Source organism: Cupressus sempervirens, chromosome 2 (assembly GCF_028749045.1).
Source record: "Cupressus sempervirens isolate cs-2001-9-10 chromosome 2, ASM2874904v1, whole genome shotgun sequence".
Taxonomy (NCBI): Eukaryota; Viridiplantae; Streptophyta; class Pinopsida; order Cupressales; family Cupressaceae; genus Cupressus; species Cupressus sempervirens.
The window spans coordinates 474,767,824-474,785,453 of record NC_143119.1 but is presented as its reverse complement, the minus strand read 5'-3'; the positions used below and the strand labels follow the sequence as shown (position 1 = coordinate 474,785,453).

The window sequence follows — 17,630 nt, the reverse complement described above, 5'->3', positions numbered from 1 at the left end:
CAACCTGCGGCAGCCTTACTCGCGTTTTTCCTAGACCTCCAACCGGTATAGATTCAAGCTCTCAGTGCCGACCATCAGTGACCACCTGCTGCGAGCCCGCTGGAAAATATTAAAACGTGCGCCCAGTGGATTCAAACGCCCACACACCTGCCGACTGCGTGTCTCTTTATGTCTGGCGAAACCACCTGACGGAATGCCCACTCAACTTGCGATTACTGCTCTGTATCAGCCCCTCCAAATGCGTGGTGATCCCACGGGTTAAACTCCAGAAGGGACGTCCAAGAAATATTACACTAACAACCAATGGCATTGTCGTCTCTCCTCTTAACTATTCACCCGATTTAAGCACCTCAACAGACTGTAAGTAGGAAGTCGAATTTGCTGAATGTATACCACAGACTGGAAATAATACTCAGATCTCCTTACCTCCACAAGCTTGTTCCACCGCGTTTTTCAGACTTGCCGATTTATTGCCCAATGATACTCCTAGGAAAGAAGACTAGGGTGACGTCCAATCTTCCTGAAAATCTCAGTCCTGAGGGTTTTCGTCCTCAAGGCTCAGCCAGTCACATTTAAGCAACCAGTATTATCTGAATATTTAATAACATTCTTCTTCGTGATAATCCCAATGTAGGCTCTCCCTTTTATAACCTCGAAGTGAGGGAAAGACGTTGGCACGATGGATGTGGGATAAAACTCCATTTTCGTCCTGTAGTGACTTAAGTCACTTTATAAAGTAAAATACTTTATAAACATGAAATGACTTTATTTTTCCTCTCACTTTAATGAAGTTCTGAAGTGACGTTGCTTTAAACTCCTGTTGTGACTGGTAAACATCCTGCCAACAATATTTAATCTATCCGGATGTGGAGATAGATTAAATTATGCCCATCTCTTCAGTACTGAGAAGGGGACATGACATAAGCTTACAGATATCTAATTTAATCAATTACCCAACAAACTCAAATAATGGAGTTACTGTGAAGGAATGGAAGAGGTAGTTGTTGCTCATGCAGAACTGGGAGATTACAGAGAAGTTTGGATCTACTTGAGAAGCTTACTTGAGTTCAAAAGCATGGAAAACCTAGATGCATTTTTGTTGCTTGGTGATGTGCGGTTTGCACTTTGAATTATGATGCAAATGCTGTTGCATATTGAAGTGCCATAATGGAATCTAGTAGAAGCTCTCTTGAGGTTCTGCAAGGTCTTACAAATGCCTCGTTAGAATCAAAAGAAAATAAAAGAGGCTATACGATAACTTTTTCTGCTATAGATTGGTTAAGGTTGGAAGTAAACAAACATGATAGATAAGATGTACAGGCTGTTAGAAGTTCCAATCAGTCTAACAACTTGTATCAAACCGATCCCATCTAGTAGATTTTCCATTTCAAAGTGCATACCCAGGTTCGGTTCATGAAAGAAATGCTACAACAGTAATGTTATTCATCGATAGCTGCCCAGCCAATTGATTTTTGTGAATTCTCAGCAGAGGGGAAATGTTAGTGCAGAGTGAGAACACAAGATATCTTACATAGAGAAAATCCTAAGTATTGAGCTTGAATGCACAAAAGCCAAACTCATCACAACTACCATCAATAATTCCGTTGTTTTATAAATTGTAGATGCGTTGAATTCAACGTCTTCAACAGTCTTGATTTTAAGAGAAATGTCAGAGAAAATTTTCACAAAAGGTGACAAGTTTTCATTAAAACTTACAAGCACCTGCATTTTGTGAGTGCTGAGGGATTAAGAAGTTGCAGCTGAATGAGTCTCAGTTTTCCATAATATTCATCAGTCCGAGCTTTGTTGTGGCGGCTAGTAAGGGTTTTGCAAACCCTTGATTAAGTTTCTTGAAATGCTTCTCTACCAAAATTACATATTGTGATTGAAAATACCTACGGTTATTCAATTTTAAATTCCTCAACTGTATTGAGATAAATTTTCAAGTCTGATACCTTGGTATTTTTGGTGGGACTTTCATAAGTCTTTACTTAATAATATAGCAATATGTGAAATTAATTTATTACCATATTACCATATTACTATATTATTAAATAAAAATAGTAGTTATTATTCTTTTCTTTGTTTCCTTTCAAAGGAAAAATTTGTAATTTAATGATTATTAATTGATAAATCTTATGAATCAATTAATAATTGGTAAATTCTTTCAAAGGAAATAATTAAGAATGTTTTCTAAAGCCGATAAGATGTATTCATGAGCTGGAAGACTTCTTCTCAAAGGGTCGAATTAGTTTGCAGATAAGAGGAGAGTATATAGGGATGTTGGAGAAGATCTAGGGTCGAATTTGACTTCCCCTAGAGTTTGGAAGGTATTCACAATCAATTGGAGCACTTCTAGGGGCATTTTGGATGCATTAGGGGGTTGTTATTGACTGGAAGAGGCTCTTTCATGTATCTGACTTCATGTTTAGCTAGCGGAGTGGCCTATTTTGGGGGTTATTTTCCTGTATTTGACCCCAATTGGTTGAAGGTTCTATTTAGTGAGTTTCTTACTCATTTTTGTAGTCAGTTCATGCTTTTGACAGAGGAGAGACTTAGTGATTTTTGTCTTCACTTACATGACCTTTTGTAGCTCACTTGTTGCAGATGCTGATATATATTGTGGGAACCATTATTTTGTATTGAGGCCTTCTCATACATTGCAGAATTAGTGTATTAAGCATATGATTGATTGAAAGTGTTAGTGAGAGTTTATTTTCCTCTCATTTTGTCTCATTAGTATACCTTTTATGTGGTTTTAAAGTGTGTTGTTGTAGGTTGCAAATAGTGTCAAGGAAGTCATTTTAATTTGTGGTAGAGAAGAGTTATTTTCTTCCTCTCTTATTTCATGAATTTTCAGGCCTTTTCGTGAAACATCTATGCACAAATATCAAGTTGTGATTTATATCGTATCTAAATGCATGTGAGTTATTCAAGTAGTTTATTGCATTTTTTTTGCAACTTTAAGATTTTTGGTGTGTCACTTCCTGTAGCAGTACCTAGGTTGCAGTATAAGTTATTTGAAGTTGTTTTAGCAAGTTTTACTTCTTACCCTTTACCTTTTGAAGGGAGTAAGTTATAGGTGATATCTAGGGAAGTCGGCCTTCTCCAAAGTTTTATTTCAGTTATGGGTCACCCACAACCTTGAAATAATCCTACGTTTCTCCAAGTATGTCTTGTTTTTATGAAAATTAGCATAGGGTGCAAATCTGAGAGAACAATTTAATGGTGGATATTATGTGATGTAATATTTGTGGATAAGCCATGAGCATATTTATTCTCTGATAGGCATCGTGAGACTTGATGCCAGTGCACATACCAGAAAAGATGTGACTATGGTGATATATCATATGGTTGATATTCATGAACATGCCATACTCCTGATCTAAGTCACAATGTTCGAATTCGAGTTCAAGTTCGACAACTATGAAATTCGGATGAAATTCGACAAGGAAATTTTTATTAAAAAAATTCGATATGAAATTTGCCTTATATTAAAAAATAAAAAAAAAATTAAAAAAAAATATAAATATGTATAATAGTATATTCAATAATTAATTTTTTATTTTCTTTTGACTCCTAAAAAAAGAATTAATACTAATTTTTACTTTATAAAACATTAAACTTTAAAACAAAATAAAATCTCTAACTATATTAATTAAAACATAAAATAGATATACATTAATTTTTTATTTAACTTAACAAAATAAAATGAAAAATAATAAAAGTAATCAAATTTAAAATTCACTAACATATTAATGTAATAATAAATAAATTACCTAGTAAACATTAATATTATAATTAAAATTAATAAACATAAATAAACTTATATCTTCTTCATAGTAATTAGTAAATAAAAATGACATAAATTTAAATCTATCTCAAACATCTAAAAATATATACGAAAACCTTAAAAACAAACAATATATTAAATTGAAATATTTGGACGCCATTGTTGGTTTGTTCATCGCAGGCCATAGAAAAGCTTGATAGGGTGGGAGACGAGGAATGCCTTTCCGAGGATCATTATCTGCAAATTTGGTTGCAAAAGAGACTGTTTGCAATGCTAGACGAAAATCCCAGAGAAAGCGGAGAAAAATTGCACAGAACAAACAAGTAACTGATGTGTTTCGTTGCAGACTTCGTTTGCCCCGGCCTCCAACTATCTTCTGAAACACTCTTCGATTGGCTAAAGCTATTCCACTTCCACTGAACTGAGGCCATGATTTAAGAGAACCAGATTTTTTTGTTCTGCAATACGAATTCAATCCGAACTTTTATGAATTTTTGAATTTTTTTTAAGGTTCGCCGAATTCTGAATCTGAAGCCGAAAACTCGGTGAACCTTGTGACATAGCTCCTGGTGATATCCTGAGTTAACATCTCTTATGGTGGATATTAGTGTTACGAGACTCGGACTCGCCTCTGACTCGGAAAGTCAAAATCCGACTCGGACTCGGACTCGACCAGGACTTGGCAAGGACTCGGAAAATCATACAAGTATAACAAACTTTTGAAGGAAAAAATTGAATAACATAATATAAAGTTGAAGATTTAAGATTTAAGATTCAATCCTTAATAGATTCTTGACATGCCACATCATTTTCAGAATTCATATACATTGTAAAAAACATCTTCCGGAAATCTTTATCTTTTAAAAAAAAAAAATTAAAAAAATCAGAGTCCTGGGCTCTGGACTCGCCCAGGACTTGGTAGAGTCCTTGGACTCGGCGAGTCCACGTGGACTTTGCCAGGACTCGGCCGAGTCCGAGTCCAACATGGACTCTGCCTCGAACTCGCAGAGTCCTGGCATGACTCGGCGAGTCCCGTAACACTGGTGGATATCATTTGATATTTGTGGGTATACCATAACTTCGAATATGATGTTGAGGTGGTATTCTCTTACAGTACATTAGCATATTGTATTTTTATCTAGATAGAGATTATCGTCCCTAGCTAAGAGGGAGTGTTAATGAATTGTAACATCAGTTGGATTATTCATATTGATGAAATCAAATGCATGAGTGGTTTGTTGGCCTTGAGGATTTGATTACTATCTTTCTTCTATATACTACCATGATTATGGTTACCAATCATGTGTGTGTTTGTGTCTATATATATATATATATATATATATATATATATATATATATACACATTATTAAATATACATATATGCTTGATTGAGTTTGATATAATAATTACTAATCATGTTGTTGATATCAATTAATATTTTGATGAGTTAGTGATCGGTCACGAGACATGTCTCCGTACTATATATATATATATATATATATATATATATATATATATATATATCTGTTGCTGCTATATCTTGCTTTGCACTAATTGAATTTTTTACTTACGAGATACTTGAATTGATCATAAGTTAAAATTTTACTTGCAGCAACATAATTAGCTGCATTATCAGTCACCACCTGGACAACATTCTCTTCCCCCACTTCCCTTATGAGCTCCTCAATAGCCTCACATAAGTATTTTGCATTTTTGACATGTCAGGAAGCATCAATAGACTTCAAAAACATGGCGGGTCCTGAAAGTCAAAATAAAACAAAATAATTGCCATTGAATAGTCAATAAAACAAAATTTTAGTTATTTAGTAATTTATTAAATTTTAGACTTCAAGAAGTAGAGGATGATGAATTACCTTTGCTAGAAACAAGAAAATTTAGGAGAGTCCTATTCGTCCAATATGTCCATCCATTTGTCATAATGGTACACCCCCTTGGCTCTAATCTTTCTATGGTCCTCCAACTCAAGTTTCATCTTCTCAAGCATTTCTAGTAAGAGGGGGCCACTTAACTCATCTTCAATGGGGGCTTTAAACCCCGCACCACAGATGGAAACCACATCATTCATTCCCTGTTGATAAGGAGTCCTATTACATTTATGAAAACATTTTAATTAGCATATTTCAACATCAAGTTAAAATTATAAAATTTTATTTTAAAAATTGAATTTATAACTAATAACTTAAAACGTAAAACAATCAATTATAAATGAAGTTGAAAGTACCTGGCTGCTATAAATGGAATGTTGCAGAAATACCAAAACTTGCAAATTGCTCTTCTTCCAACTTCATGGATCTCCCTATTCCAGACCAAGCTCTCAAGTGAGCGTTGTGCACCAGGAGTGGAACATAGTACAAAAAAGTTGCCCAACCTAGATTTTTTGACTCTAGGATGAAAGGTAACACCAGTACTACTAGCAGGGGCAACACCATTAGCAATGCAAGGAATAGATGTAGAAGAAGTACTACTGGCAAAAGCACTAGGGGGAAGGGAAAAACCTTCTCCAACACAACCTATTGAACCTAGGGGTGTAAAACTAAATACAAAAGCAGTTCCAGATGAGCATGGAAGGGAAGTGGAACCAATCTGAGCTAACTTTATGAAATATCCCAAATAGATATTGACCCGATTTCTCTTTCGCAACATATAATCAGAACTTAAACATAGTAGATGTATTACGAAACAACAATAGAAACCAATAGATTCCCCAAATAGATATTAACCCGTTCTTTCTCAGACTAATATACAGGATTCAAGCATATGAAAATGCATTACAAAAAAAAGTATAAAACCAGTAAACTCGTAAAATTCCTCAAAAACATTTTATTGCATTATACAACAACAATACAATAGCCAACATTCAGAATCCAAATTAAAACACAGTTTTACAGTCAAATTGGAACACTTCAGAGAAAAACTTGTAAGTGCATATGAGACACCTAAAGTGATGTCTCCACGAAAAATGGATATGCGTCCGTTGTCTGTCGACACGAGGGGCTATGTCCTCACACTGGCTGAAAGATGAAGCTTTCCAAATAACTCTCGCAAGAGAGAAACTGAAATCTAAATCATAAATCAAGCATATCAAATGAATGAGTCTCTTCTCCTTTTATCCTCATAGCTGTGACTCTTCAACTCCCTTCCTGGCTTTTCTTCTTATCTCTCCTTGTCCTTTTTTGCCCACTTTATAATATTAAATTGACTTTTTATAATTTGAGTCCGCGCTCTCCAAGTCAATTTTAATATTATATAAAATTGTTTTAGACTTTTCTAATGTCCCAAAAAGGAGACATTATACTCTGCTAATTGTTTTTGTCTTAATTCCTTTTCTTGTTTTTTTTTTTAAGGCACCATAACAAAAGCATTGAGCCTTAGGAGTAGCAACTTACAAGGCTCAGCTTCATGACCACATATGCCAGTGATATGGTATTTCAATCTATTTATTCCCCCACTATTAATGAACATACAAAATAGGCATTTTGTTTTAGTTTTACCTCTACCCAGAAAGTCTATGGTGTACTTCCAGCACTCATCTTTTTTATTGCCTTTAGAGAGCTTGGGTTTTTTAGCTGGAGGAGCCATTATGAGCAAGGAAAAATGTCAAGGTTGCTGCAATAAGACATTTTAGACCGAGTATTATCATTTAAGCATTGTATTTTATGAAGATCTAAAGTAAAATAAAACCCATAAACATTAAAAAAAAAATCATCCAAAATACCCATAAGCATAGAGAAAAAAATCATCAAAATGCAAAAAATCAACTCTTACCTCTTTGAAATGAGTTGAAAAGAGCTCCTATAAACTCCTTGATGATCTGAATGCAAGCATATAGTTGCTCCAATGTGACGAATGCAAGTTTTTCTCCACTTCCTTTTAGTTGGTTGCAAAACAATTACACTCTATTTCTATTTTTCCTCTCTCTCCCTTTCTTTTTCTCACAATAGAGTGTTATGAAAGCCCTTTTAGGGTTATAAGGACAAAAAAGAACCAAAAAAATATTTTTTATTGTTTTGACTTAGCCAGATGTTGACTATCGCGATTGGGTCAAGCCAGTCATGACCCGCGAGTCACGCGAGTCACCGAGTCACCCTCCTTGACCCGCTGAGCCCGAGTCATAGGTCATTTTGACCCGGCAAGCCATGCCTGACTTGCTAACTCGAGAGACTCGCCCGACTTGTGGCAAGCCTCATTACTCTACTTAGGCCTATTGGGATGCCAAGTAGGCTAATTGCCACCGTGGAGCCTAGTTGGCGGAAGGGGACATGACAAGGAGCATCCTTCTTTGGTAAATAGGGTACATCCTCTTTTTTAGGAGAAATCCAAGAGCACCCGTATATTGGTGAAGAATGGAGCAATGGGAGACAAGAGGACGAGATAATGAGGAGGTTTGGTGGAGGAGTGGCTCCCTTGCCCTCTACCAATTTTTAGGTGGAAAAACATGATGTGATTGTGGTTGCTGAAGAAGATCGGGGAAAACAACAAGCACAAATTGAAGGGATGTTCCTCACACTTTCAATACCAAGACTAGTTTGTTTGGGTCTTGCACCAATGACTTAGATTAGCGAACCTTTTTTAATTTATATTACTAAATAATGCACATAAACCTAAAGCTAAGCTCAATAGGATATCCTAATGATGGATCTCAAAGTGTGATCCAAAATGTTGATGGTAAAAAACCTTACACAATCGAATTTAAAAACTATACAACACAACATAACATTTAACATACAGTATGCTAATTAACCTAAATTGTCATTTATAAATTAAAATTTAACTTACCAGATTTGTGAAATGCCCCCTACCTCTAGATGCGGGTGTGTTAGGGCACAAATGCAGAAGTGGGATGCACCCAGATATGCACAAGGCACATCCATGCCTTGTGGGTGCACCTGGATGTATTTTTGAGTGCAACAGCAGATCTAATTATCTAGAGATTAGGTGCATGCCCCACCATTTTCTTTAGACAATGAGTTCGATTAACTGTTGAATCATCTTTGAAACTTTTTATGTTATACCTTGAGCACACTCAATAAATAAATTCATACTACATGTGCTTTCTAATGATGATTATGAAATTGTCAATATAACTTCAAAAATATGCATAATTTTCAACTTTTTAAATTATTTTTGTCAAGGAATAATTTTTTTGTTTTTTCCAAATATTAGTATTCCTATACTTATTTAATTATAGCCTTTTGCTGTCCCCAAAATCCAGATTTTTTTTCATGCCTAAAAACTATTTTTTTCCCTAAACGGAGTAGAAATGCCACTAATATCAAAATGTCAGGGCTAAAAACTATCTAGAAGACTCGCAAAAGATAATCTGCATTTGTGAGGAAACCTGGTAATCTGTTTGTAAAAGTAGAAAGCAGTAAGTTGATCAACAATAAAGAATGTAATAATTTGATAGAAACAGACTTTGCATGTCTTTTACATACATGCAATATTCTCTGAAACAAAGTGATTGAAACCTATTGCTTAAAATGTATTGACCAGTTCAATACAAAGTAGGTTTGTCTAGCCTATTATAATGCATCCTTTTTGGGTTATTTTGAATTATGGAATGTTAAGTATTTAACCCGATAATATACAGGTCTGAAAGTGCAAACCGCACTAGACCTTCTAACCTTAAATATCATAAGTGTTGCTTTGAATTATATACTCTTATAGAGAGCCGACGACTTCTTAGGATTTGTCTGGTAATAATTAACTAATCTAACACATTGTGTTGGTTAGCAAATGTTATGACTTTCCTTACTAGTCGCTGATTTCTAGATGGGTTATAATTGTTAACTTAGGAAGGGACATGTCCCTTTGAGGGACATACCCTTTAGTATTGACATTTAAGGAGGTTATTGGAGTAGTTTTGAGGAGACACAGTTACAATTCAGTCTGCTCCTCCAAGCATCAATATCCAGTGATTATATCGTAGAAATACTCTGATTTAATATCAGATCAAAAGTTGATTATTCCTTCTTGCATCGGCATTAGAGAAGTTCAGTGTTCACCACACAAAGATAGTTTATAAGTCTGATCAAAGATCACAAAATTAGCAGAAACTTTACATGGTATCAGAGCCAAGTTGTCAAACCTAGGCCTTTGCAAAATTCAGTTATCAAACTTAATATATATCTAGTAACTATCTCTTATCTTCAATGTCATACACAATCAAACCCGAGGACATGTTTGATGGGAAAGAACACTTTGAGGCTTGGAAATTTAGAATCATGATGATTCTTGAAGAGAATGATGTAAAACAATTTGTTGATGGAGCATCCAAACAACCTCCAGTTGAACCACACAAATCTATCTAGAGTAGAGGAAATAGAAAAGCCATTCAAATCATTTTAGATGGAGTAAAAAATGATGTCATACCCATGCGTAGAAAACATTAGACTGCATTTGATATGATGAATGCATTACGAAATGCATATGAGGTAAAGAATGCAGCTAGGGTTTTCGCATTGAAAAAGCAGCTAAATCACATTCAAATAAAGAAAGGAGAATCGATAAATTCTTACTTCCTAAGGGTTGTTGGCATTAGAGATGAACTATCAAGTATAGGAACCATTATTAGTGACATAGAATTAACACTAATGGCTATAGATGGATTACCAGATTCATGGGAGACATTTGCACAAGGAATAAGTGTCTAAGATAATCTTCCGGACTTCAACAGACTTAAGAACAATTGTCTTCAAGAAGAATCCAAAAAACTAAAGAAAGGAGGGAAACCGAAAACAGAAGAAGAAGAACTTCATGTTCTTAATACAAACTCTTATAAGGGAAAGAAGAAGCATTTCAAGAAGAAAAAGGGAAATCAAAAGAATGGAAAACCCGAGAAAGATCTATCTAAAATAAAGTGTTTCAAATGTGAAAGATTTGGACACTACAGATCTAATTGTCTTGAAAATTCCAAACAACAAGCAAACTGTACAAATGTTATTAGGGAAGAAGATACTTATGATCCTGAGAACCGTGTTTTGTACTCTTCACTGTCAAATGAAATTTCAAATAAACCATGGGTAATTGATAGTGGTTCTCTAGACATATAACAGGATACAAAGAAACACTAGACTCTTTATCAGAGAAGGTTAACGGTGAAGTTACCATTGATGATAATTCAGCGCACTTCGTCAAAGGAATTGGGAATTGCACCTTGAAACTAAAATTAGGAAATACTCTTCTTCTCAAAGGTGTACTCTATGTACTAGGAATTTAAAAGAAATCTTATCTCAATTACAACACTTGAAAATGATGGGCATAATATTGCATTCATGGATGGCAAAGTATTAACTTGGGCAAAGAACTCCTCAATCAAGAAAGCGAAGTTGATTGCTTAGAGAAAAGGATATTTGTATGAATTGAATGTAGAATCTAGTCGACCTATTCAAACCTTAATTCACGAAGCTGAATACATAAATGAAATATGGCATAGAAGATTAGGGCATCTAAATTTTAAAACCTTATCAACTATGGAAAAGATGGTTACTGGGTTACCTAAACTAAATAAAGACCACTCAAGTATATGCAAAGGGTGTGCTTTGGGTAAGAACACCAAAAGTCCTTTTCATGATAGTACTAGAAAAACAAATAATGTACTAGAATTAGTTCATTCAGATTTATGTGGACCTATATTTGTTCCTTCTCTTGGAGGGTTCTTGTATTATATCTTGTTCATAGATGACTTCTCTAGGAAAACATGGATTTACTTCTTAAAATGCAAAGAATCAGAAGAAATTCTAAAGAGATTTAAAGAATTTAAAACATTAACTGAAAACCTTTCAAGACACAAAACTAAAACCCTTAGAACTGATAATTGAGGGGAATATACCTCAAACTTGTTTAAAAGGTTTTCTAAAGAATTAGGGATTAAGAGGGAGTACATCGTTCCTTATAATCCAGAACAAAATGGGGTAGCAAAAAGAAAGAATAGAACAATTATAGAAGCTGCTAGAGCTATGATTTTTTATCAAAATCTAGAATATTACCTATGGGCGGAAGCCTCTTGTACTGTTGTTTATATTCAAAACAGAAGCCCGCATTCTTACCTTAGAGATAAAACTCTTGAAGAAGTGTTTACTAACGTCAAACCTAATATAAGTCATCTTAGGATTTTTGGATGCCCTGTATATATCCATGTTTCAAAAGAAAAGAGAACCAAGTTAGAACCCTCTGGGAGGAAAGGTATTTTCGTAGGGTATAGTGAAACATCTAAGGCATATAGGATTTTCATACTTGGATAGAAAAGTATTGAACTTAGTAAGGATGTAATCTTTGAAGAAGATCTTGCATTCAAAAGAGCCCTAAGTTGTGAAGAACCTTCTCCTTTATCTAGTTTTGAAAGAAATTGTGAATATGGGTCCCAGAGGGAGAACTTAGAAGAAATTGAAGATGAAATTCAAAATATGAATCTTGAAGAAAATCAAAATTCAAAGAAAAGACCACTTTGGGCGATTAAAATAGTCGAGGCAGCTCAAGACTTTGCTGCACCTTTCGGAACAGTCAAAGAAAGTAAAAAACCTAAAAGATTCTCTAATTATACAACAAACATGAGATTTATCCAAATCAGAACCAACCAATCCTTCTGATGCTATTAAACATACAGCTTCGAAATAAGCTATGACAGAAGAATGCTAATCTATTATGAAAAATGAATTTTTGGAAATTGTTCCAAGACCTAAAGGAAAATCTATTGTTTCTTCCAAGTAGATATTTAAAATAAAGCTTGTTGCTGACAGTAGCATTGAAAAGGATAAAGCTAGATTTGTAGCTAGAGGATTTTCTCAGAAGGAAGGGATTGATTATGAAGAAACTTTTGCTCTTGTTGCCAGATATACCTATGTAAGAGCAATCTTAGCAATTGCAGCATTGAAGGGATGGAAAGTACATCAGATGGATGTAAAAACAATATTCTTAAATGGAAAGATTACAGAAGAAGTATATCTAGAGCAACCTAAAGGATTTGAAACTCATGATCCTAATGCTTTTCTTTTCAGGCTCAAGAAAGCTCTCTATGGGCTTAAACAGGCTCCTAGGGCCTGGTATGAAAGAATTGATAAGTATCTCACTGGCTTAGGATTCTCCAAGAATGATCCCAATTTATATTATAAAAGAGATAAAGATGATATGGTAATTATGATACTATATGTTGATGATTTACGAATAACAGATGATGATCATCTCATAGATTACTGCAAGAAAGATCTAACTAGAGAATTCAAGATGAAATATTTGAGACTCCTTTATTATTTCCTAGGACTGGAAGTATGACAAAATTCTGACAGTATCATACTTAATCAAGAGAAGTATACATCAAATATTTTCAAGAGATTTGGGATGTGGAATTGCAAACCTATGTCTTCTCCAGTGGAGACTAATCTACATAAACTTAAGGAAGCAGCAGCAGAATCACCTTCCGTAGATTCTACTCTATAGATAGATGATTGGGCCCCTTATGTACTTAGTATAAATACAAGACCGGATATTTGCTATGTAGTTAATGCCTTAAGTTAGTTTATGTGTAAACCAAAGGAGATTCACCTAGTTGCGGCTAAACACATTATGAGATACTTATAAGGCACTCTTAATTTTGGACTCAAATACGAGAAAGTTGGCTTAGACTTACATGGATTCATTGATTCAGATTGGGGTGGAAGTGTTAAAGACAAAAAAAGTACTTCAGGATGCTGTTCAGTTTAGGATCAGCAATGATATCTTGGATATGCAGAAAGCAGTCTTCAGTAGCTTAGAGCTCCACAAAAGCTGGATACATTGCAACAACGATGGCCTCTTGAGAAGCAATCTGGCTAAGGAAGTTTCTTGTGGGATTATTTGGGCAAGCCATGAATCCTACGATTATTCATTGTGATAATTAGAGTTCTATCAAACTTTCAGTGAATCCAATTTTCCATGATAGGTCCAAGCATATTGAAATTCCTTACCATTATATAAGAGATGGTAGACAAGAATTATGTAAAATTGGAATACATTTGCACTACAGATCAGACAACAGACATACTCACCAAACCTCTATCTAGAGTGAAGATAGAACACTTCAGGAGGAGACTTGGTATGATTGAGTTTTAATCCATTTGTACTCTTTAAATTTTAATAAAATAATTTTGTTAGGCTATTTACTGTTATGGGCTCCACCATTTGTATTCATTATTTAAGAGGTGATGATCTTTGAGATAATGAACACTTGTATAAAAGACATTATAAGAGGTGACGGTCTCTTAGATAATGTGCTAAACAATAGAGTTCTACTATAAGATCTAGATGAGTTTAAGATCGTATTGTGATGTAGACATTGCTATGTCTATGAGTCACGATTTGGATAAAGGAAGAATTTTAGTATTCTCTGAGTTTATCCTGTATTCTGATTGATCTTAAACTCAGGATCTTGTTGTGATATAGAAATACCAGTTTCTATGAATCACAACTTGGATAAATGAAGAGATTAAATTACTCTTTAGATTTATCTTGTATATTATCACTAGTAGCAATGATTTGTCATATCACAGGTTTAGTAATATGACATTGTATCATGTGTTCTATGATAACACGTACTAAGAAGATTCAGACAGATATATAGTATTAATTCCTGCTTATTCATTCGTATTGATTTTGCTAGATATGATATCTCTCTGTATGATTATCAGGTTAAGAGGGAGTGTTAAGTATTTAACCCGATAATATACAAGTCTGAAAGTGCAAACCGCACTAGACCTTCTTACCTTAAATATCACATGTGTTGCTTTAAATTATATACTCTTCTAGAGAGCCAGCGACTTCTTAGGATTTGTTTGGTAATAATTAACTAATCTAACACATTGTGTTAGTTAGCAAATGTTATGACTTTCCTTACTAATCACCGATTTCTAGATGGGTTATAATTGTTAACTTAGGAAGGGGCATGTCCCTTTGAGGGACATACCCTTTAGTATTGACATTTAAGGAGGTTATTGGTGTAGTTTTGAGGACACACAGTTACAATTCAGTCCGCTCCTCCAAGCATCAATATCCAGTGATTATATTGCAGAAATACTCCCATTTAATATCAGATCAAAAGTTGATTATTCCTTCTTGCATCGGCATTAGAGAAGTTCAATGTTCACCACACAAAGATAGTTTATAAGTCTGATCAAAGACCACAGAATTAGCAGAAACTTTACTTGGAACACCATGGCAGAATCCTTAGACTTATATCTTTGAGATTACTGATAATAAGTGCAAATAGGAAATATAATATAAATATTGTGGTGGCTTATATATGTGCGTGTACAAGAAATGATTTGTAGAATGCTTTGAATATACAAATTAGTGACATTTTGTCTGATGTAACAGATGAAATATGCAATAAACTGAGATAACAAAATTGTTATTGTATCTGTTATGAGAATATTAATATGGAAATATGATGGCTGTGTTTCCTATCTGATGCTCTGTTGTATTTGATTTAAGAATCTGAATTTACAAGATGATCATTGGAATCAAAATATTTGCAGTAAGTATGAAGATTGCTTCAGTGATTGAATTGCTATTTCTGATTTAATCTTCGGACATGTGCAATCTGCGATTTTCCATTTCTGATATGTACTCTTAATGCTTGCAAATGGCATTGTCTGTTATTATATAATTAATGGTTGTGACATGAGAATAGCCAAGAAGGCCAGCACTCGATATGAGAAGGTCCAACAAGGATACAATAAAATAATATGTTTGATGTCTTGAGAGAATAAGCTGGTTCTCATGATATACTTGTGATACCTTTCTGGACTCCAGTAATAAACTTGCTTTTGATAGTGATAGTTTGCTCAGACTGGGTCACAAACAATTGATGGTGGTATACATGAATGGCTCAGGCTTTAAGAATAATCCTGTAAGAAACATTAGGAAGAATGATCTTGTAAGAAACATTGAGAAGATTGATAGATCTCCAATTATGAATTAGCTTTGGATCCCCAGTCTTACTTGCCTATGAAATTCCTTGAGATATAGTTGATGTAAGCTTGTTCCAATTAATTTCAAAGGGTTTGGTAAAATCAACATGTCTCGGAACTTTTTTGTTGGTCATGCCGGCCAACACTTTGTGAAAATATTTTACTAAAGGAGTTTGCCACAAGCTTCAATCTGTTAGGTTGAAAGGTTGCAAGGAATTGCATCTTGGCATTGTTGAAGGGCCCAAACTTGAACCTGAGAGGGTTTCTTTAACCTTTTTAATCATTCATTCTAGTTTCCAATAGAAATCAATTATTCAATCAATCAATATGTTTTCTTGTTACCTGAACTTCATATGTTTAAATTCTTGGGCAGAGAGAGATTGCTTAGTTCCTTTTTACAAATTTTTAAAACGTTTATATTTGTCAATTTCAATGGTTTGATTTTAGATTAATACAGAAATTAAAAGATCTTTCTGGTTTCAGGAAGCAGTGCACCAGACTGTTAATGTAATATTTGAAGATCCCGGTGTTCAAGATTTGCTTTCAAAGCTCTATCAAAAAGGTTTGAAATTTGAATTATTATTCTTAAGTAAATATCCATACTTATAATTCCATAACTCAACTGTTTGATATGTGAATTCATTCCCACGTTGGACTTCTGAAATTATTACAATATTCATTTTCCTTGAATTGCAGCATTTGTGATGCCTATAGGTGTGCATCTATTGTTTTCATAGTTCTGAAAATATAAATTGTTTATTCTATTTGTCTCTGGTCAAGGAGAGTCCACTCTTGGGGCAGAGCCTTTTTAACAAGGCCTTAGATATTTTTTAGTGTAACCGTCTCTATAAAGATTAGTTCTTTCTTACTGCAGTAGTTGTTTTATGACATCAGACTGCAGTATGCCACCCTTCTGTTACTGTCCTTTATTTCTCATTTCCATTTTGTTTTCTCCTTTGATTTTACTATTCAATCTATTTAAATCATATTATGGGATTTACCAATTTCAGAGCTTTCTTGAGATAATAAATGAGGTTTAGAAAGGCAAGCTCTTATAACAACATTCTTACTTTGTAAGAGATTACTTACAGTCCATCAAAGAGATGTTATACATTATTTGTTTTCATGGTCATTGAATTGAAATTTCACATACAAGTTTGTTCATCAAAAGTATAAATTGCTTCCTTTGTGTCTATGATGGGGGATATCCAATCTGTGGACAAACCTTCATCGAACTGGGCCTTGACATCTTTCTGAGGAATATACTCTTTAGTAGATTTGTCTGTTGTATTGATAGTAACTATTGTGTGCCATCCTTGTGTTGTCATCTATTTTGTATCTCGTTTCTTCTTCAACAGATTTCATTGTCTATTTTGTATCTTGTTTCTTCTTCAACAGATTTCATTGCGTAACCAATGCCAATCATGCTTTAGATTTTGCAGAGTGTTAGCTCTCCCAGAGATAATATAAATGAAGAAAAAGGATTTATAGACACCCATCTCCAATATTGGCACTATACTTTTGCACTTTGTATCTGCAGCAAATAAATTACTAAAAGGAATCCATAAAACAGATGTTTAGTCTTGGGCGAAAAATATGGATGCAATGGTCTGGTATGTTTGTGTTTCTAGTTTAATGAAGTTGTATGCATCTTTTAACTCTTATATGAAATGATTCTGATCCATCAAGAGAAGGTGAGATAATTATCTTGAAATTTGGGATCTGTAAGAGGATCTTTTGCAGCTCTTTAGATTCGCAAACCATCCATCCAATAATTGTCTTTTTCCAAAGATTGTAGATGTTGGAATAGAATTGCAGAATTTTAATATATGTCTCTGTCTCGTGATTGATTTTAGATTCCTTGAAGTGAGTA

At 34.3% G+C, this 17,630-nt stretch overlaps 1 protein-coding gene across 2 annotated transcripts in view; it reads left to right on the top strand.

Moving 5' to 3' along the window:
- The window catches only part of SEC6, a 273,118-nt gene that overhangs the window by 218,368 nt on the left and 37,120 nt on the right, over positions 1–17,630 (top strand). For both annotated transcript variants that reach the window (XM_089814272.1, XM_089814273.1), the window contains exon 19: positions 16,241–16,319. In XM_089814272.1, coding sequence (XP_089670398.1) covers positions 16,241–16,319 — 79 coding nt within the window. The remainder of the gene's footprint in view (positions 1–16,240; positions 16,320–17,630) is intronic.